This window comes from Nelusetta ayraudi, unplaced genomic scaffold (genome assembly GCF_046127955.1).
Source record: "Nelusetta ayraudi isolate G7.1 ecotype Tasmania unplaced genomic scaffold, CSIRO-AGI_Nayr_v1 ptg000136l, whole genome shotgun sequence".
In the NCBI taxonomy this organism is placed as follows: domain Eukaryota; kingdom Metazoa; phylum Chordata; class Actinopteri; order Tetraodontiformes; family Monacanthidae; genus Nelusetta; species Nelusetta ayraudi.
In genome coordinates this window covers 3,437,370-3,460,087 of record NW_027466186.1, presented here as the reverse complement: position 1 = coordinate 3,460,087, position 22,718 = coordinate 3,437,370, and the positions used below count along the sequence as shown (strand labels likewise).

General features: G+C 43.8%; 1 protein-coding gene across 1 annotated transcript; it reads left to right on the top strand.

Moving 5' to 3' along the window:
* Positions 1-17,301: 17,301 nt before the first annotated feature.
* Positions 17,302-21,143, top strand: LOC142879314 (kelch-like protein 38). The gene is made up of 5 exons (XM_076012497.1): positions 17,302-17,449; positions 18,327-19,547; positions 19,641-19,782; positions 20,153-20,258; positions 20,332-21,143. Exons 2-5 carry the CDS (start codon positions 18,328-18,330, stop codon positions 20,619-20,621), a joined length of 1,758 nt encoding a protein of 585 aa, XP_075868612.1. The 5' UTR covers positions 17,302-17,449; position 18,327; the 3' UTR covers positions 20,622-21,143.
* The last annotated feature ends 1,575 nt before the right edge of the window (positions 21,144-22,718 follow it).

Below are 22,718 nucleotides of genomic sequence, written 5' to 3'. Positions count from 1 at the left end.
TCCTCCCAAGCAGAGATAGTGGGAGACGGGATGCGGAGCCGAGGCCGTCGGAGTCTTCTCCCGCCGTGGCCTCATCGATGTGACACGCATTACCATCGCAGCTCCCGTGTCTGGTCCTTCATGTCCCTTCCCTTCACCGTCATCTCTCCGCTGCCAGTCATGATCACAGCCTCCCTCTTACACGCTGCGCCAACACAGCTCAACACTGCTCCCCTCCTGCTCCCCCCTCCCTCCACCCCTGTCATCCTCGTCTCCGAGCGCTCTGTCACAAAGATAAATAAGAGGAAGGAGTCAGAGGGAATTTTCAAACAGCCACTCTTTCGGAGAGATGATTTTCATGCACTTTCTTTGCCCCTTCTGCGAGGCGGCGGGATTAACTCGGACGTCTGGTGGGCTATTCAAGGTTAGGGTGAGCAATTCCATTTCTGGTTCATGCGGTGACTCAGGAGTGGTGGATGGCACTATTGAAAAAGTGGCAGGAATCAAATGAGTGCTGTGAAGGGTGTACGCTGTGCCATTCCAGATTCTTTTGAGGAAAGAGCTCTAATAAGCTTGAGAACAATTCATTTTTGAAAAACGCAAAATGAGTCGCAGCCTGCGATGTCCCTGAGTCCACGCCACTGCACACACACAACATTTCCTCAAAGCCAATTCTTTCTAGGCTGCTTTGTTAACTTTGTTAGATGGCTGTCCTAAATTGTTGAGATTTTAGAATGTTTGTCCTGTGTTTGTTGATTTTTTTTTTTTGTCTCAGGTTTCAGAAATCCAGGTCCACATACCGTGACGGTCATCTCTGAAGCTCTCACAGCCTAACTAGCAGAGGTGGCAAAAAGTATTTGAATTCTGTGCTTAGGAAAAAGTACAGGGACCTGTGCAAAACAAATACGCAGGTAAAAAATAAGGAAGTACAGGTTCTAAAAAAAAACAAACTCAAGTAAAGCACAAATACCTGAAAAATCCACTCAATTAGAGTAACAAAGTATTTGTACTTGGTTACTTCTCACCTCTGCTGACTTGGAACCCAAACCAAAGATATCACAATATTTAGTCATCTTTGGTGCCCAGAATTAGGGTTGCCAACCGTCCCGTTTTGGCCGGGACGCCCCGTATTTGAGCCAAAAGAGGCGCGTCCCGTACGGGACGTTTTTTGTCCCGGCCTCCCGGGTAAAGGGAACATGCATATATTTTTTTGTTTGCAGACACACACCATGCAGTGTGTGTCTGTCTGCTTGCCTTGGTGTTTGTGTGCTGTATGCGAAGGACATTAGGACCGCGCAGTTGACAGGGAAGGCACAGCAGTACTAGCGTCCCGGTGCTGTGTGTGTTGCAAGGCTGTGGGCGGCGGCACGCATGTCGGTCTGTTTACTTTGTTTCCTCGTGTGGAAAAATGAGCGCTGCTGCTGGAAGTCACGAAAATGAAAGAGAAGATGATGAGGATGTGGTAATAATAATAAATAATAATAACAATAATAATAATGATAGCTCAGATTTATATTGCGCTTTTCTAAGTACCCAGTTGCTTTACAACTGGGTAGAACTGCTTTACAATTTGATAGGTATAACTGTGCCAAAATGCAGTTTTCCATGTGGTTTTGACCCAATTTTTTTCGATTTCTGGGAGTTGGCAACCCTACCCAGAATCCTAGAATGTAAACTCAATGACACAGAGATTGTTAACCCTGAAACTTGCTGTACTTTGGCAAAGTAAAGTAAATCCTTTTTAATATGTGGGAAGGCACAGAGGGCCTGGGTGGGCTTCGAACCCCAGACTCTCGGGTAATAGCAATGCGCGCTTAACCATTCGGCCAAAGGGATACCCCCTTGGCCAAGTGGCCACGGCGCATGATCAATTGGAGGCATAGTGACAGGACCGCCACTGTCACAAATATATTTAAAAAAAGATACACTGGCATTGCCAAATACAGGAATTAAACTGGCACATTTGAGGAGAACAGCCAAATCCCTGTGCAAACTACACAAGGGCGTATCTACAACAGTAAGGAGAGGAGGCTGTAAACAGCCTGGTTATTTTGTGTACAAGCGCGACAGAAGCGCTCATCTCTTTTTTTTTGTTTGTTTTTAATGATATTTAAGTGCGCTGCTGTTCTCTGTTGTAAACTGAGATGAAAACCACTCACGGTGCTCGACTGTAAAAAACTGACGGCTCCACCTTTCATCATGCTGCAGCGCTGTGATTCCAGCCGTCCGCCTGTGAAAGAAATGTTTGTTTCCTTCCACAGCCACACTGTCAGACACGGATAGATTCTAAACAGCCTTGAGTGGAAAATTGCACATAGTTTGCTTGTTTCTTGTCAAAGGCAAGTAATTTCTGACATGGGGTTTGTCTGAGTCTTCAGACAACCCAGTAGTCTGATATCGACACAATTGTTAGATATACGAATAGTGAGGTGGCCGTTAGACACTAATGACAAAAATGAGTAGAAAGACACAAGAAAGTGACAATCTTGTCACATCTAAAAATAGTCAAAAAACAAAAACGGGATTTAAACCGGCTTTAACTATATGTAAATGTCAGCAGAAAAGTCTCTGCATCTCACTGAGTGATCATATCTACTCTCTTTTTAGCCCAAAGCTGCAGTTACCTTTCACAGCAGTTGAATGACCGGACTTTCGCTTATCCTTCCTGCTAACTTCCAGTAGATTGAGCTTTCAGTTGCTTTTAGTCACTCATTACCAAGCAGTTCCCTTCAATTTATCTAATTTCATCATTTTTCATTTCATCAGGAAGCAATTACTGTTCGCTGTAATTCAGCAGCATGAACAAACAAATAAGGAGAAACAGGAAGAAACAAACTAGCCTCGATGCTGCACTCATGGCTGCTTGTAGAGTTCCAACAGGAACAAAAAACAGGCAATTTTTTCTCACTTTACTCTCTCCCTCTTTGGTAAAAAGTCAAACACAGAAGTACAGTGCAGTTCAACGTGAAGTCGTTGTCCCCTAGTGCTCCAACAGGAAGTAGCTAACTGGCTACACTCTGTCTGGTTTGCAAGAGATGAGATTTGTCCAATCACTGTCCGAGTATTGCCACCCATTTGAAGACCCTTTCTATGGGCTGTTTACCAGGTGGATAAATGAGATGAATCCAGGATGATGAGAGCTTTCATCAGGTGGCAAAGATAAGACTGGGAAAGACGTTTTACTCTTGTTTTTTCAGCGTGACTCAAAACCTACATTTTCAATATATTCTTCCTTGTGCCTGAATAAATGTAGTCCCAAGTTTTTTTTTCATGTATTTAATTTTTTTTCCATATTGTGTACTTTGCACACTCAAACATTAAAGCCCACACCCAGTCAATGCCAGTGTAAAGAAATTGGACATTAAATCCAAAGGTTTATTTACTGCTTTCTGTTCCAAAAAACATTTCAGAAACCCTGCTCAGCGCTATTGTTCCGCATGTGGTCCACTCCTGAATGAAGGTATTATGTGCTTCAGAGTTCATGGAAAGTTTGCAGTGGAGATTATGAAGGAGCCATGGAGCTGTGGCCGTGCACAAAGTTATAAACTAAATTCTTCAACATGGGCCAGGAAGATCAGCATTGTTAATGCCAAGAGGCAGCAGACGTCCAACGCGGACAGAGTCGAAAAGACACCGTGCGTCTGTCTGACGGTGGAGTGTGTGTTGTTTGTTGCCTACTGCTCACTCAGAGTCCCTCTTGTTTACCATTTCAGCAGCTGATACATGCCCCCATCCTGCAAGTCTAGATCAAACCGGCTTCCCAATGGTGACTGCCTGCAATCAAACCCCTGAAAACACAAAAGAAAAAAGATACTCACACCAGGGAGGGTGATAAACTAATGATTAGTTTGCCTGGGAACACAAAACCAAGATGTGTTTTACAAAACTTCTTCTTTCTTTTTTTTTTTTTCCTCCATCACTTGATTGACAGCAATTTTTCACGGTAACAACACACGGAGGTGTTGCACCATGACTGGGAGAAATGAACCTGAGGGCAGGCTTATGCCCTGGATTCCTACGTGGCTCTCCGTTGGGGCGCGGCGGGTGATTTGCATCAACCCCTCGAGGCACTCTCATCCTGACCCGGCAGCACTGTGCACGTGGCGGAACGGTAGCCAGCGCTGTTGCCCGGACAACTGAGCGCTGGATTACAGGTTGTGGGAATATGGAGAGGGTGAGAAAACAAAGAGAAAGGGAGTCATTGTTTGGACGCGCGGCCGTCTCATATCACAGATTTGTTTGAATTTTGGCCGGCTTAAAAAAAAAAATTGCTCAGATTACCCACCTGTCCAGGTGTCCTTGTGCAAGGCACTGCACCAGTGATCGCTCCCATGTAAACCTGGCAATGCCTTGCATGGCAACAGCCACCCAATGGTGTGTGAGTGGCTGAATAAGAGGCTTTGAAAAGCGCTTTTGCCACTGTTAAGGTGGAGAACTACACCTTGTAATGCCAGTCTGTTTACCATTTACCATTGTAGATACTTCAAAACTTTTCATCAAAACTTAGATTTGATGAATAGTAATATTTTTTGCAATGAATTAGCTGTAATTTGGTAAAGATGTGGTTAAAACACACACACACACACACACACACACACACACACATACAAATTAAAAAAAGAAAAAAAAATGATTTCCCCTCCAAATTGTTACTTCAACATTTGTGCTTTTGCCAACTATGTGATTTAAATTTATTGGATTCCTTTTTTGCAGCTTGTTCAATATTGGGAAAGGGTTTTTCTTTTAAAGCCTGGCATGGACACAACAGGCAGAGCAGATTTTCAACAATAAAAATCACAAAAGGGATTGGATGCTGAAGGAGCTGAGGGTCAAAACCAATGTATTAATTTGAAGATAAAATAACTCATAATTTAAATAAAAAATTATATTTATGTTTGTGATATTCAGGTCTACAGCAAAGGCCGAAGCGATAGCAAAACAAGTAAACGAGCACATAAATGAATTTGTGTTTTGATGAATAGAGAACAACAAAGCATACAAAGTAGCATGCACAAACATACAGCTAGTAGGTGTAAAGAACACATGAGCTTCAATAGACAAGTCAGGGCAGTGTTAGGGCTAGGGTTAAGGAAATCCTTTCAAAGTAGAACAGGAAACAGCAGACCTGGAGCCCGCAGCCACGTCACAAGAAGTTTATACAGCAAAAGTCATCTGAGGATAAGAAAAAAAAAACCATGACAACAACAATCACATCCGGACTGCGCCGGTTTGGTTCGGCTAAAAATAACAATGGCAATCGAGATGATTAATCTGAAGACCACCGTCATCATTTCAAATCAACCCAGTTTCCCTCAGTCTAGACCTGTGGCAATGCAGGTGAGTGGTGGCGTCCAATCTCCATAATTTTACACGACTTGAGTAGATAAGATGCTAATCACACGTGTGTCTAAAGTCAAGAGTTGCACTCACCGTGCATGCGTGACAATGACACTACAACTCTAGGAGAAAATAATAAAATACACTTGAATGGGCCACAATGATAAGTTGGCCCATTTCATGTGTGATAAGGTCCAAAATTGATGCTACATTCAATTGATTTCAGACACAAGTCGATGCCATGTGAATAAAACCACCTTTATTAGCAAGTAGGAAATGGTAAAAACATCTGGAATATCTCCCCCGAGAATCCAATGTGGGCGAGTTCAGTCTTTTCATTTTCATACAACCAACCAAAATCAGCTCTGCTGAAAATCTGTCCCGGTGGGATGCTCAAAGAGTGGGCCGGGCCATTACCAGGAGCGCTGACTGTTCAGTGGAAACCGTTTCATAAGATGTGATTCTCCCCTCAAATGTGTGTATGAGGGTGTATCAGTATCTATATATCTAGACATATTTTTTTGTTTATACAGTTGATAATGTTTCAAATGGCCCGATAAGCCCCAATTATTTACATCAAAGCTGTGATCATTTAAAATGAGACACAGATTTGAGTATTGTCAGATATGTGCCTACATGATGGGGCAGTCACGTCTCATATTTCAGATACTAATCGTTTTACACAGTCACTGTGACAGACTGTGAAATGATTTGTTTCGCCACCAGTATTTCCCCTGCTTGGAAACTGCAACAATGAACGACCGTAGATTTTGCCCTTTCATTTAATTCTTCTGGCTGATGATATATTTTCCTGTAGCTTGTGAAATGAGAAACTCCGCCTGGAACACTGAAAGCTACAGACTTGTACGTGTTGGTCGGGGTCCTAAAAAAATAACCTCTGTTTTATGTACACGCGCTAGTAATTTGATAACGCTGGATTCACTTAGTGAGCAGACAACCTGACTGCCTCACGTGATTCATGATGTCAGGTTAAGATGCTGGTCTACTGGAACATGTTCATTCGGAGTTGAAAAATGCAGCCAACTGAAAGCTCTCCGCGGACGAACTGGATAAATCGGAGGGTAAATTTCCAAATAAAGTTTTTGTTTGAGTTCAGATTTTGTAAAATGCTGTGAAGTGAACTGTAAACTCTGTCAGTCTTGTGTGTATGAATGACACTTTACAAGTGCACGTTACACAAGGTTCAAGATAAAACTTCATGATGATGATTATGATGATTGTCTTGTTTTGTTGTTCTACAAGATGATTTGTCCGCCATCTTGATCTATAGCACACTGACTTTACGCTTGTCATTTGAAATGTGCTATGATATATAAACGTGAACTGACTTGACGCGACAGGGGACTGGTTGCCAAGTAGGAGCCGGCGGTGAAAAAGCACCCGTGGTCAGCTTACATCTCTACCACAGATCTCTTATCGTGCCTGTTTACATGCAGACCAGGCTGCTGAACTGCGGGACGCACAAATAAGACGCTGCGAGAGGATGGAGAGCCTTGTTCGGCGGCCGCATATTACGGCGTTGGCTGCGAGGGAGGCGCGTCTTTATTCAACATTAGGAGCCCCACTGAATCAGGCTGAGCTTCGGGCTGCCACCAATCTGACTGACGGATAGTTTTTAATAACACTCACCCCCGCGCATGCTCACATTTGCTCGTATTTAATGGGTGGTGGTGGTAGAGATGAGAGATGCGGCTCCGTTCATCTGTTAACCTGAAATGAGGGTGCAGATCTCTATTTGTGGCATAGAGACAGCGGAGGGGAGGTGGAACCACATGGTGTGGACATGCCGAGAACCAAATGTGTTGCATTTACACCTGATATAGACCATATGAACCCACATCACTCTCACAATGTGACGTATATGCATCAAACCAGCATACAAAACTATACAAGCTCTGAATTGCTCAGAAAAACTTAGTGTGCCCATTACATTTCAGTATTTTAAAAGTGGCAAGGACCAAATTGTTGCAGTCGTAACCATAAATAGAGACCCTTTATGTTGCACATTTACTGGAAAACAACTGTCATAAAAGATTCATGGCTCTCTTTTAAATTTGGTCGGTCACTTTGTGCCTAAAGAGAAGTTAACCAACAAGTTTTTCATTTCAGTTTTATGAATTGAAGAAATCCGGACATTGCAAGGAGTCGCCAGAATCAAACTCTCAAAGGTCACGACGCCACACTCACAGATTTCTGATAGTGTCGCTCACTTCAGTGCAGAATGTGGGTGAAAGGTCTTTATTCAGTTGAAGAGCCTATGGCAACGTGGCTGTTAACCACACTCTCGTCAACAAATGGCCTTTTTCCCACAGGGCACCAAGGACGCTGTGCGGATGGAGCAGGTGACAGTTATAGTGTTGTGTAGTGCTGAGTGCAAAAGGAAGAGAAAGAAGAAAAACTCATTTGGCCTTTTCGCTGCAATGAAGTGAGAAAAATAAGGTCTAGGTATCGTGATTATGTGAGCTGCTCTTTTCCCCTGAAATCCATTTTGTAATTATACACTTCAGTGTCAGTCCCAGCGGCGCAGTTCACACCAGTTGCACTCAATAAAACAAACCATCGCACGGCTCCTGCACTCAACATGGCAGACGCTATAACATGGGGAGATCTATAGGTGGGCCTGGACAGGCACGGCTGGAAAAAAAATATTGCATATGAATGAAGGAGCAAGTTTGAAATCAATGATAAATAAAGGGTTCAATCCAGACGGCGCTCTGTGGTATCCAAAGGTTTAAAGCAGCCGCGGATTAAACAACAACAACAACAACAACAACAACAACTCCAGAAAAAAAAAGATTGTTGATGTTGAGAATCTACAGCCAACACTCCCCACTGTTACTTCAAAAGACGCCCACATTTTTTAAAAGCACAGCCAAAACACACCACTACCCTCCCTCCGACACTCACAACTGGGCTGACCAGGGGAGAAAGATGGTAGAATGTAGAGCGTCTGCTGCCCGAGGGTGCGATAGCCTCAGCAAAGAAAACCAGAACCATCCAAAGACGTGCGAGTCCAAGAGAGAGAGAGGATGTGGGCGTCGCCGATGGAATGAAATTCCTCAGAATGCTCCATTAGGAAATGTCGTGTTTTACTCTGTATTGTCTCTGTATTGTGCAACCAAAAATCCAGAGGTGGTAACTAATTAAGTACAAATACTTTGTTACTGTACTTAAGTAGAGTATTTCTTTTTCTGGCGACTTTTTACTTTTACTCCCTACATTTGTCTACAAATATCTGTACTTTCTACTTCTTACATTGGAAAAACATGCGCGTTACTTTCGTGTTTGAATGTCTTTAAAATATTCACTTATTTTTTTTCTTTATTATTGGTGTTGCTGGAATATTTGAACTCGGCTGTTGTGTCGTTAAACATAGAAGTGGATATTTTAGAGGGAGTGCATTTGGCTTTGAGGTCACTGTTCAGCATGTTTTCAGTACTGAGAAAAACATCTAGCAAATAATATGATTTTATTGTCATTAAAAGTGTAAAAAAACATGTATTTTCTGTACTTTTATTTCAGTACAGAATGTGAGTGTACTTTTGCCTCCTCAGTTCAGATCTCAGACGTCAACCTGATTGGTCTGCCTTAAATGTGACAAAAAGGTACATCTAATCACCGTATAAGATAAGTTTTTAAAGCAGCCTTTCAGAATGTTCTCTCTGTACTCGTCCCCAGATAGCGACAAGAATTGACAGACTTGTATTCCGGAAAACAGTCCATTGACTTTTAAACTCCTTTGGTGTCGGGACTGCAAACAAATATAAAGAATGAGTCACCAAGAAACAAAGATGAAGCTGCGTGTAGATTAGATTCAGGTCCAAAGTGTTCTTTCACCAGAGGAGAGGAGCCGATGCCTTCTCCATCAGAATGACAGTTTTGTATCTGCGTTTGGGAGATCAGTACCCGATGTTCCTCTCAGGATTTTCAACACGAGCACAAGTGTGGTCTGACAAAACGTGGCAGCGTGGGACGAGGTCACATCCCCGGCCCCGCGTTATCTGCCGCTAGATTACATCCTGCCAAAGTGGACGCCAGGGAAGACGATGAGGGGGAGGAGAGAGCGCGGAATGTCAGACGAGGGAGGCTCGGGGCGGTGCTGCAACAGGTTTCCAGGAGGAGACGGGACGGGGAGGAGGCCGGGGATGGAGAGGAGGCTGCGAAAAAGGGCGGTAAGAGTGAGATGGATGGAGGGGGAGGCCAGATGAAAGTGAGATGGCAAAAAAAAGTGTGAGTCATCTCACACGGACGCCAGTGAAAAGTTTTCTTTCAGCTCTAAACAAAAGTTCTCTACCACCGAGATATCAATATTTCTCATTATTACCGAGACGAACCCTTAATCCCCACCTCTGCTCAGAGGACCGCAGATTAGATTGGTTTCAAACCTGGTGGCCCTTCTGGTGTCAATATCAGCGACCACAACAGAGAAAATAGCTCTCGGTGGTGGTAGGACAGCATAAAAAAAGATGTTTCGGACCTGGTGGCCAACCACAGGAACCGGTGTATTCATGCATTTAGCAGCTATGTTGTTGCTCACTGAGTCACAGTTGTTCAACATGTGAAGGAACTGGAAGCTGTGGCAAAAAGAAATACAACAGAAAAATATATACACTTCATTGTGTTTACATTACATATAATCAGAACACAATGCTGTTGTTGTTTTAGCAACAGGTGGAAAGTTTCCATTTAGAATCAGCATGAAGTAGCAAGTGGCCAGCTGCCACCTATGGAGTTTCGAGTGGTTACAGAATTAATGGTGTTACACACGTCACTGTTATTACAAGCTGTAACATTTGCCTCCAATTTTGGCCTGAAGGTCCAAATTCAAGCAAAATTCACTGCGTTGCCTCAGGTTTGTCTCGTCATGTTCAGGTTGTCAAGTTTTGTGTGTTAGTTTACTTTCTGTTTCTTGTCTTGTGACTTCCTGTTTTATTTTGAAACCCTATTTCCTCATGTGTCAGTCAGCTTGTCCTTCCCCTGGGTGTTTCCAGTCTTGACTGATTAGTGGATTACCTTGTGTAAATAGTCTGCGTCTCCCTTTGCCTTGTGCCTTTTCATATTGTTGATTGCACCAGAGAGCCAGTCACTCCAGTCTGGTTTATTTGCTACTTTGAGCTTGTTTGCATTTTTCCTCTTTAGGGTGAGTTAGTGTAAAGTACTTTTACAATGTTTATCCTCATTGGAGCTATCTTGTGTTTTGTTTGAACTTTATACACTTTTTTTGTATTATTCCTCGCAAGAGTGATTTAAATTTTTTGGGTTTTTTTTTTTGAAAATTTAGACTGCTTAATTTGATATTCTTGTTTGATTTGTGCATGTGGGTTCCGTTCCTTAAATCCAGTCCTGACAAGGTCAATGAACTCCCAAGACATAGACATAGATTTGCTTCTTTTGCTTGCTCCACTGTTTAGAAAGCTAAAAAATAAAATTAAAAACCCATCGCTTTATGCTGTCACAAGGACATATACCTCTCCAAAGTTAACTGCATCTCCCTCATTTTGCCTGCCCTCTGAGACTGTCTCACACCCACCTTGTTTTTGTCCCCTGTCAAAATTGCCCAACAAAGTCAGAAATAAAGGCGCCGTTTGAAACCTTGTGAAACATTTGGCTGAACAGGATATAATGTGGGACTTTAAATGGCCACCTGAGTGTTCTTTCTTCTCGGCAAACGCTTCTTTTTTGCACCAGGAGTGGCCCTCATTGAAACGTTGACATTTCCACTGCTTTGTCTGCTTTGGTCTGTCTGTCTGTCTTTCTGTCTGTCCGCCAAATAAAAAGGGGCCAAAGGTGCAAACGACCTTCATTTCCCCCTCCCTTCTCTACCTGCTATTTTGTCCTCTCTTCCTCTTTCTGACTGCAGAGCGTTCCCATCTCTATCTCCTCTACCTTTTTTATTTTCATCGTTTTCATGGCATGTTTTTTTTTTTTTTTTCTTACCTCTCCTCCTCCTCCCTGCTTTGTTCCCGTGCTCCTCTTTCCCTCATTCGCCCTCTGTGTCCTGCACCCCAGGTACACCTGGATGGCTGCTGAGGGCCCGACACTTTAAAGACATTGGCTTCAGCAGGTGCTGCGCCCGGAATGTCAATACCTGCTGCACGTACACGCAGACGCGCACACTCACACACACACACACACACACACACACACACACACACACACACACACACACACACACACACTACCCTTATCCCATCCTCCCACACAACGTGAAGCAACAGAAGACCCAACGTGAAGATGCACACGGATCTCCTCCTCCATCCACTCTCTAACCTACTCACTCCCCTTATTAAAGCAGTATGGGCTGGTGTGTGTGTGTGTGCGCGTGCGTGGCAGAGGCGTCTGTGCCTGCTGCCATGTTGCAATGACCGAATGACCGCTACTCTAACAGCAAAACCTCCAGAGTCCCACAGCAGAGGGCACAGTGAGCACGCACGCGCCTCTCCTCCGTCTCGACACTCTTTCTTTCTCTGCTACAACTACCTCCCCCTCCCCCCACCCACCTCTCCAACCTCCCCACAATAACATGGCCTGCATGTGTTGGATGCCGGCGGAGAATTTTAAGCAGCTGACTGTAAGCCCTTTAAGACCTGGCCGCTGCCCGAGTACGGCTGCATGTATAAAGACACACAAAAAGCCGGCCCCCTTTCTCCACGTTTTTTCTCCATCGTACCCGGCAACCCCTCCCGGCCTCCCCCCCGTGTCTCTGCAGGCTACCACTCAAACCCCTCTCGATCCCTCTCACTCTCCGTCGATTTACACACCGACGTCTCCGCCATCAAAGCTAGATTACTGCTCTCAAGAGTTGTCTCCCGTGGATCTTACTCTCTCTTCCTCCGCAACTTTTTTTTCCTTGCGTCTGGAAGTGCTATTCCGCAGTGGTTTGGCTCAAGGGGGCCGCCACAAGATTCTCACCGTCTGCTTCATGTGTTCCCCCCCACACCCCACCCTCCCCTTTGTCTTGACACTTTCTGTGCATGTTTGCAAGCAGCGTAAAATAGCTTCCCGCCCTCGCTTTTTGTAAAAGATGTTCTTGATTAAAAGAAGCTGGAGCAACAGGCTAATTCATGAAATCTCATGCGATCGCACAATACAGATTGTGTTTGAGTCTAAATAGAGTCTGGAGAGTCACAGGGGAGGAAGCGAGCTTTTCATCAGCTTGAAATTTGCCATTGGCCTGACACCTAGTGGATACAACAATGTCAGTGTACACGGGGGCACGCAGAAAATTATTTTCTCATCTCCATCTGTTTTATTAAAACTAACAGTCTCCAAACTTTATTCACTGTTGTTTTTGAAAATGGGAAATTACTTTGTAAAGAGCCATCTGTGTGAGCCACGACGTTGTCTGCAAATGATGCACTCCCACTGATGAATGATTCAGCCGAATAATTATTTGTGGTTGAATTTATTTCAATTTGTTTGGTTGTTCTTGCTCTGGGATGTTGAACATCTGGTGTATAAAAATGCAGGTCAGCAAAAACAAGCAAACAAAGACACAGCAGAGAGACAGCAGTTCAAAGACTTACACTTGAGGCGTATTGGGGACTCTACATTACATATGAGGTCTTTTTGAGTGTGAGTGTGAATGGTTGTTATCTTTTGTCTTTTTTATGATGTCCTGAAATAAAATGGTCACTTGACCAGGGTGTAACCCCGCCTTCGGCCAAAGACACTTCCAATGGACCCCAGCTCGCCTGCAACCTTCAGGAGAAGGAGTTGTGGAAAATGAAACGAAATCACAGGGACAAAGGCAAATTTACTCAGAGAGAATGAGAAAAAAAACAACAACAAAGCTGTGGAAGAGAAATCAAAGCAAATATCTGATCTTCATATATACAACACACGTTTTCACTGACATATTATTTGTTCTTTAAACAGACGGAAGAAAACTCTTGAAATGATATGATTTGTGTAGCTCTGCTATCTGAAATAGAACAGAACATTCTAGTGATTCTTAAAAGTGTTTGCTTTCTGTTCCCTTTTTATATGAGATCCCCATGAAGTTGTTTGGGTATCAATTCCCTTTTTTGAACTGAAGTCTTCACCTTAACCATTCAATATTAAACCTGTTGAATTCCCAAAGATCTCCTTGCCTGCGGTTTGCTAGAACTCGGCCTTTTGAGACCATCTCACTCCAAAGGATAATGCAGCATCGTTCTTCTTTTTTTTCTTTCTTTCTAAAAGTCAGTGGCACAAATTACAAGCCCTGCCCAGTCATCTGTGACTCTGCTGTGAAAGCAGGCCTCGTTTTGGCTGCAGGCTCACCGAAGCGTGAAATCAGTGCCCCGGCATCGGGGCGAGCTTTCTAAACGGACTTGAAACAATAAGTGGCAGACCACTGTCCTGCTGAATGAATCCTAGATTTATAATCGCCCCACAAAACCTACCAATATCTAAATGTGTGGCTCACGCAAACAGCTCTGAAAAGATAGCTGAGAGGGTTTTTTTTTCAATCATAGTTAGTTCCGGTGGTCACGCTATTTAAACAAAAACCTGCCCATCTGCTCAATAGTCCTAAACTCTTCCCCAATGGGCCTTAAGGCAGCACTGACCAGCTCATGGCCTCATTTCCTTTCACCATAATTTCATACAAAATAGCCTTAATCGAGCAAACAAAGATGAAAGGGTGTCATTATCTGTGTTTGTGCTGAGATGAGAGCTCCCCTTTGTTTGCTTTGGCCCGTGTACATCTGAACCTTTGAGATAATTTTAATAGGACTTGTATTTTAAGGTCAGACACTTCTTTAAAAAAGGGGGATGTTGCACTTCAAGTAGCAATCAGATGTCCATATTAAGGTGAAATTGGAAGACACACAAACACACTCTCACACAAACACACAGACACACACATGAACGCACGAGGGCTGCATTAATCAGTGCGATCTCAATCCCCTGGGTATAGAGTCTATTAGGCCATATGTTTATGAGAAGATAATCATTTGGTGATATGAAGATGCAGTAGCAGGCGGTGGGCGGTGACAGTGACACTTGCGGCTGCATTAAAATGCCAAAATCTCAACTTTTAATATGAGCTGTTGCCCGAAGGCAGACGAAAAATGAGTCCTCTTTTGTCAAGGTGACGGAGCAGAGAAAGCAGACAATGGGCCTAACGTTAAAGGATGCAATCACGCCTGTGAATATATTGAGGTTTAATAAATAACGACGCAGTCGTCTGGGCTAAAGAGCGTTTGCCCTTGACTAACACAGGACAGTTTTCAATGTGCCACAAAAAAAGAAATGTTGTCAACTTCAAAGTGAAGAAACCTGCGACTAGAATAAAATGATATTATTGTAATTTGTTTGTCATCGTGGCCTTATATAAAGCATTTACTCCAATTGGTGTCATTTTTTTTTTTAAGATCCAGTAGGGGCAGGTACATGCTGCACAGACCAGCACGTACCTGCCAGCATTGGTTTGTTATTATTTTATGGAAAATAAGCAAAAGCAATTCTACGCTCATTAGAAAAAAGACAACAAGCAAATACAAATTTGCTCAATTTGATTAAATAGTGCTGCAGCAGCACTAAATGAGTAAATTCTAACTGACATAATGTCAAACTCTAGGTGCACCTACTGTCACCTTGCAACGAGAAAGTTGTGAGTTTCATTTCTAGAACCTGGAGCCTCAGTCCTGTTCTGTCTGTGGGTTCTGGGTTCTCTAGGTTCTCCTGAATCCTCCCACAGTCCAAAGACATGGACAGGAGTAGCAGCACGTTGGTTCTTCATCTCTCTACATGACAAACCACAGGGAAATTGGTGTTGCAGGGTGAAGAACCCGCCTTCACCCCAAAACACGTGGAAAATGGCTCCTGAACCGCAGCAACCGTGAACGCAGCAGCGATAGAATACAAATATGAAATATGAAAAAATGTACAATGACTCAGTCTTTCAAAAGAAAGTGTTCAGCAAATATTTAGTATAACTGCTCATTATAAACAGCTTATTTGGGGGATAATTATATATCTTTTAATCTGTTTCAAAATGTTGCTAAATCCACTATTAAAGTGTTGCACATGCAGATAATGTAAAACGTGTCCTAAATAAGTAAATCTGCTAATATAATAATAATAATAATAATAATAATAATAATAATAATAATAATAATAATAAATTGCTTTTTAAACAAACGTGCATATGAAAAAAAAACAAAAAAAAAAAACAGGGATTAATACAAATCAGGGGTAACGACTCCTTGTAGACACCAACGCTAGATGGTGCTGTTTAGTTTGCGTCGTGTGTCAAAGTTTTTAAACTCAAACTTCAAATTTGTTTCTCGCCTGCTTTTCCCCTTCGAAACGGAAGCTGCACATGCGTGCCTTTTATTTTTCATTGCAGTCGAATCCCAGATGGCTGAGGGCACAAACGCTCTGCTCTTGTGATCTCGGCGAGCCCGCCTGTACCAGTTCACAGGGAACACTTGCTCCCGTGAATCTTATTCACCCGTGCAGCTCTTTGTGTCTGATGTGCAACGAGAACAAGCGGAAAGCCTGTCACGTCTCAATCCGTGACAAATGAAAATACATTCTATTTGCCGTCGCCTTCGTACACCCACGCTTCTTTTTTTTTTTTCCTTCCTTTTTTTGTTTGTTGCATCAACAGCCTCTCGGAGCTGCGATCCTTTGATTTCGCTCCAGCTTGAAGGAGCGGACTAAACAATCACGCTGACACCTTATGGGACGCACTCCACGGGAAGCTGGTGCTACAGTGAATAAGCTTAATCTTCCTTGGCTAGCGGGAAACAAATGAGATGGAAATGAGCTCAAAAAGAAGGAAAACAAACAAACACCGACATGTGGTAAACACACGGGCATCTGCTGCTAATTTGCTGTTAAGGTAGCGTGCGCGCGCGCGCCCAGGGGATGAATCTGGCAATCAACAACTGCCCCCAGTAGAGCGTCTCGACTACCGATGTGCCGATCGATACTAAAATATCGACACTTCTGATACTGTGTCTTTATGCTCTAAACTCGACAAAGTAGACAAACTAGATGGAAATAATTTAACATTCAAAATGGATTACATACAATGTGTCATTAAGTTATACAGAGTTACTGCAATAAAACAGCAATGGGGAAATTTGAATATTATTGAGTATAATATATAAAATATTCATATATATTATATATTGCTTATGATAAATTATATATCATAATATATTGTGTTTGCATTCCTTTAGTGACGGCTATATGGAGAGACTATACATAGTTGAATCTATGCACTGCACTATGCCGTGCAGCGTAGCCCCATCATTTGTTTGTCCCTGTGGTTTTATTCACATTAGCTGTCAGGCACAAAGAATCGGTATCAGATCGGTATGGCCAATACTAGCCTAAATTTTACTCAATATCGGATCTGAAAGAAAATCGGCGGTATCAAACGTCACTGCACATCACGTCTTTTTTGTTATGCTCTGCAATAAACTTATTAAAGGGGCAGACAGTTTGTTTGGCCTTTTTGCACATGTGCCTGCTGCATCTCATCATGCCTCCATGTGCCTCCAGAGTAACCTAATCCTGCTGTATCTCTGTTTTCAACCAGCCAGCCAGCCACTGATTAGAGGGAGCAGCCAACGAAATGAATGTTATCACGTATCGCTGCTGTTTTTTTTCACTGCAGCATTCATTCAAGCCATCATAAAGAAATAAGAGATCACAAAAACAAAGTGGGAGGCCCCAAAAGTGAGAATGTGATCGCACACCGAGAGTGACAGAAGGCGGGCGGAGGAGACGGAGGGAAAGAAGATTAGGTGAGGGAGTCACACGCTCGCTGCGAAATCGCTCTGGTGTGTCACATGCACGTCTGCGGCGGTGTTGCCAAAGAGAGTCTCTATTTTTAGGGGGGCGGGAGGAATGTACACAAAGGCCTTGTGGAGAGTGGGGGGTATCACAACAACAAACCGTGCGCAACACGCTCCTACAAAGAGGCGGCCCTCCTCCTCCGGAGCACACACAGTCACACGCCACCGACACGAGCGAAAAGAGGAACAGAGTACAGGAACATGTGGAGGCATCACATTTTCTGCTGAGATCTTGCTTTCTTCCAACACAGAGCGGGACCCCCCCAAGACATCATATAAGACGGGGAGAGAAGAAGAGGACCACACAAAGAAAAGTAAGCTTCCACGAGGTGCCAAGTGTTCCCTTTAGGCGGCTGCCGTGGCTTTGGATGCAGTTCCATGTGCATAATATTCAAATGCAGCTTTGTTTATGTTAATCAGAGGGATGGATCATTTTAAAGTTAAATCACGTTGCTTTACATATAGACCGGCATGCTTATTTGTGCTAGTTTGCCCGCCGTGCCTCAGAACCCCATGCAACAGCAGCAGCAGCAGTCACTGTAATTCAATTTATAAGCCTGATAAAACAACAAACATTTGGCACCGTGAGAACACAAAAGCGCCGCATGCCACGGCAGTGAACCCTAATCTGCAGGAGAAACAATTGCGCAGGTGTTTCTCTCTGGCAGCCAATTAAAACGGTCCGTATTTACCTTAAATGGCTGTTCAACAATACTGAATCAGGCCGATGTGCTCACAGGCAATCAGCTGAATCCCTGTAATGGAGTTGAATAGCAATGTTTGCATGTACAGATGTAAATAAGACTTTTTACTTGTGTGCTTTGCAAAGCTAGATGTGCTGTTTATTTGTTCCCCCGTTTTTATTCAAGATGGGATTCAGTGGAATCCTAAATGATTTTAGTTGTAAGAATAATTCTTGAATTTCCCAGAAACTTTCAATTGTTGAATTAAAGTCTGAATCCATTGTTAGTAAAGAAGATACCATCCTTTCCCTCTAACCTTTTGGAAATTTGCGGCAAGGGATCTCTAGTGGGCGCTATGGGATCAACTATTAAGCTTTCACAGTATCACAGATTCAGATACAATGTTTAATCCTGAGCATTAACAAAACAAAATTGTGAAACAATAAAATAAATACTGACAAAAAATATACCATGTCAAAGTCAATAATAGTAATGTCTTTCTTTCAAGCATGGACTGCCCTGCAGTTACAGTCCTTCACTACCAAGATAAGGAGCTATTCTCCGATCTGCTCCTGCAGCTGAATGCACTGAGGCAGGAGAAGATTTTGACAGATGTGATGCTGTGTTCGGGCAGCACTGAGATCTCCTGCCATCGGAACGTCCTGGTCTCCAGCAGCCCTTACTTCAGAGCCATGTTTTGCAACAACTTCCTGGAAAGCCAGCAGACCAAGATCCACTTGAGGGACCTCACGTCAGCCACACTGAGCGCCATTGTCGACTATGTTTACACAGGACTCGTCAGCATTACCATGGACAATGTGCTGCCTCTGATGCAGGCAGCATCCATGTTGCAGTATGGCCGCCTGTTTGAGGCCTGCTCCACCTTCCTGCAGGAGCAGCTGTGCCCTGACAACTGTCTAAGTATGATAAGACTCTCCGAGATCATGAACTGCAACAGCCTAAGAGACAAAGCCAAGGAGATGGCCATGAAGAGCTTCTCCGATGTGTCCGTGTCTGAAGACCTGTGCGAGCTCTCCTTGCGGGAGCTCATGGGATACCTGGAGGATGATGACCTCTGTGCCGAAGAAGAGCAGGTCTTTGAGACTCTCGTGGCTTGGATCCACCATGATCCTTTGTCCAGACGGGGCGCCATCAGTGACCTTTTCAAGAAGGTGCGCCTGCGCTACATCCACCCCACCTACCTCTTTCAGTTCATTGCCAACGACCCTCTGATCCAGTCCTCCACCCTGTGCACTGAGCTCATAGAGTCCATTAGGCGTCTGATGTTTGCAGTCAACGCAAACTGTGCCGATGACGCCACTGTGGAGTTGAAACCTCTCTGGGTGGCGCCAAGGCGCTACTCCTGCCGTGAAATGCTGGTGGTGGTGGGCGGGAGGAAGAACAATGAACAAAGTTCACGCGAGGCCCTTGTCTTTGACGAGAAGACCAGGGATTGGCAGCGGCTTGCCAAGCTGCCTGTTCGCCTCTACAAACCCTCATATGTTGCACTCCACAGCGTCCTGTATGTCATTGGTGGACTGACCACAAATACAAAGTACAGCCACGTCAGCACAACTGTCTACACCCTCTCGCTCAAGACCAACCAATGGCGCGTGACAGAGCCCATGTTGGAACCCCGCTTTGCCCATCAGAGCGTCTCCCACCTGCACTATATCTTTGTCCTTGGTGGCCTGGGGCCTGACAGACAGCTTATGGATAGCGTCGAGAGGTAAGACGTACCCAGAGTTGATTCAAAATATAATGTGTTACTCACCCAGAGGGTAAACAGTGAACATGACTCATCCCATCCCAATGTAACCAGGTACAACAGCATGTTCAATCAGTGGGAGTTGATGTCGCCCATGCCAGAGGCTGTGTTGCACCCTGCAGTGGCTGCCACCAACCAAAGAATCTATGTGTTCGGAGGAGAGAATGCAATGCAGAATCCTGTCAGAATAATACAGGTACAACATGCCCTGTTTTTGATCATCTCTCTGCGGTATGGTCGTGTGGTAGTGTCACCTCAGAGCAAGAGAGTTGTGGGTTCCATTTCAACTTGGAATCTCGCCCTTTCTGTCTGGAGTTTGCATGTTCACAATGTCTCTGCGTTGGTGCTGCCTGGAAACTCCATCAACCCTCCTACCAAGCTAAAGACAAGCATATTAGGCTGTTTGGCAATTGTGTATATGGTTGTTTGTCTCTCTGAGAAACTCTGCAAAAAACTGGCAACTTGTCCTGGATCGACTCCTCCTTCTCCTCACGATAGCTTGATGATGGATGCATGGATGTTCTTTTTGGGTAATTCACCTGCTGTTTTCAATCTTCTGCCTGCAGGTGTATCACATCGCCAGGAACATGTGGTCCAAGATGGAGAACAGAACAGTCAAGAATGTGTCTGCACCAGCTGCTGTCATAGATGAAAAAATCTACATCATTGGAGGTATGTTAGCAAAGGTTAAAGATCACCACCTCCATGGAGTTTGATCTTGACATAACATATCCCCACTTGACAGGGTACACCAGGAGAGTGATCGCGTATGACACCAAGGGCAACGGGTTTGTCAAGTGTGCCAACCTGAAGGAGAGGAGGATGCACCACTCTGCCACAGTCGTGAACAACAAACTCTACATCATCGGTGGTCGTTCAATCAACGGTCACAACGTTGTTGAAGATCTGAACAACTTTGAGTGCTATGACCCAAAGACTGACACGTGGACGTCGAAGGGGAATCTGCCGTATAAAGTGTTTGACCATGGCTCCCTTACTCTGACACATGTCTCACAGACATGGGCGAAATCATAGCTCTGGAGTCAGTGCTACTCACTGAAAGACTGTTAAACACAATGCAGACATGCTTATAGCTTAAGAAGCAAAGTTTTCAATTTCTCATTTGTATTGGTGTGCCTCCCACACATTCTCATCACTTCCTGTCCTCCTGTCTGACTTCACAAATGAAACAAAGTTCTTTTCTTGGCCTACTCTCTATCATGAGATTGCACTGGTCATAATTTAAAAATGCTTACATGTGTAATTAAAAGTTAGGCATGCTGTGTTTGAATAGAATTACCTATTTTATTTACTATTTTCCAAGACCTAGGCTTTGGGAGCCGATTGGAATGCTATGCTGTTTTGCAGAATGCCAGATTTGTTTCCTAATTAAAACAATAGTTGTTTTTTTTAATAGTGACAAAAAGACTAAGCTCTTTTTTCAAGTGTCAGTGGATTTTAATAATGTGTTCTCAAGTGTTTTGTACTTCTGTATATACTGTTCAACTTTTTTTTGATGATAAGCTTTTTGATAATAAAATTCAGATCCTTTCTTAGCATCACTCTTAATTCTCTACAATGCAGTTTGAGAATCACGTGTCTTGAACGTATCTTCATGAATCTGTTTGACCCTCTTCACACCCCTGTCAACACAGAACAACAAGCATAGACAGGGTGCAGCTCACACACACACACACACACACACACACACACACACACACACAAACTTAAATGCAGCGGACAAGGTCACCCAGTGGAAACATCCAGAAATGATCCCGCTCCACCTGTTACAGGTGAAACTCGCTTAAGGACTCCACAAAGGCTCAGCTGGTCTGACTTTCAAACGCTGGTGGTGTTTGGGTCTTTTCCTGTCAAGCAGTCCCAGTCATCAACGATTTCCTTTCCTTTGTTATTATACAACACTCATATCAGCACTGAGACATTTTACAGCAAGCATCTCTCCCCTTCATACGTATAACGATCACTCATCAAACCAACTGTTAGTCACATATTATGACAAACTATAACCGTCAAGGCCTAAACTATTTACTAAACTATTTATGGCTGAGCCAAATTAATTTACCTCAAAACAAAAACCTTGTCTTTCGTTGTGTCATTTCTGCTGTACAATGACAAGACATTCTAGTCTGTTCAATTCAACACTATGGTAAAACACTGCTTGACAGGCTTACACAATAACACAGCATTGCTCCCTCTCGTGTGATGTTGCTTAATGAGTTTCAGAGACCAGTCATTTAATCTGGAACATAACATGACCAGGAGCGGTCTCACGTGAGTCCACGCATTTTTCCGACGTATTAAAAATCATTGAGCCAAATGTTTTACCCTCTACCTTTCAGCGAATAGAGTCTTAGAGAGAGTGGGCGGAGGGTTTCAGGGAAAGAAAAACTTGAGTAGGGGACTGGGAGGAAAAAAAAACTACAGGTGATCTGGTGTTATTTTGAGAAACAAACAAGAGAGCAAATGTTTCACCACGTGAGGCATGGGGACCTTTGGGTTGCCACGCAAGCCGGCAGATGTGACAAACTGATGAGCTGGGTTTCACAACCGAGCGGGCGAGTGATGAAACTCCAGCTGGGGGAGGAGCAGCGACAGGTGTGCATGTGTGTGAGTGTCGCCGTGTGCATGTGCGACAGTGTTTGTGTGTTAGTGTCTGAGATTAAGTTCTTCAGAGGGTGGGGACGGGCCGAGCAGCTGTCCCCTCTGGTCATAACATCACAACAAAAACAGGAATGACTACAGGGAGGGGGAGAGGTGATTCTCAGACGACCTTTTGGTCTCTTTAATTTGGTCCATCAAGTCTGAACAACTCTGCAAAGTCTGTAAATGTGGCTGGAGTTTAGCTCTATACCTGAACTTGATCGGATGATGTGTCAAATACAATGGAAATAGAATCTGCTGTCGCTCATTTCCGAGCAACAGTGGGGAATGTTTGCAGGGGCATCAACAGTCAATGTTATTAGGTTTGTCAAAGAAAGGCGTGATAAATCACGGGGCCCTGAGTCAAAAGGCTTCACTGCTCCTCGGTTTATTATTCCTCACCTGCCCCCATCACTTCTCTCTGTAGGTCTGCGCAGAGCATATCAAAGAACAGCCGAAATGATTCCTGGA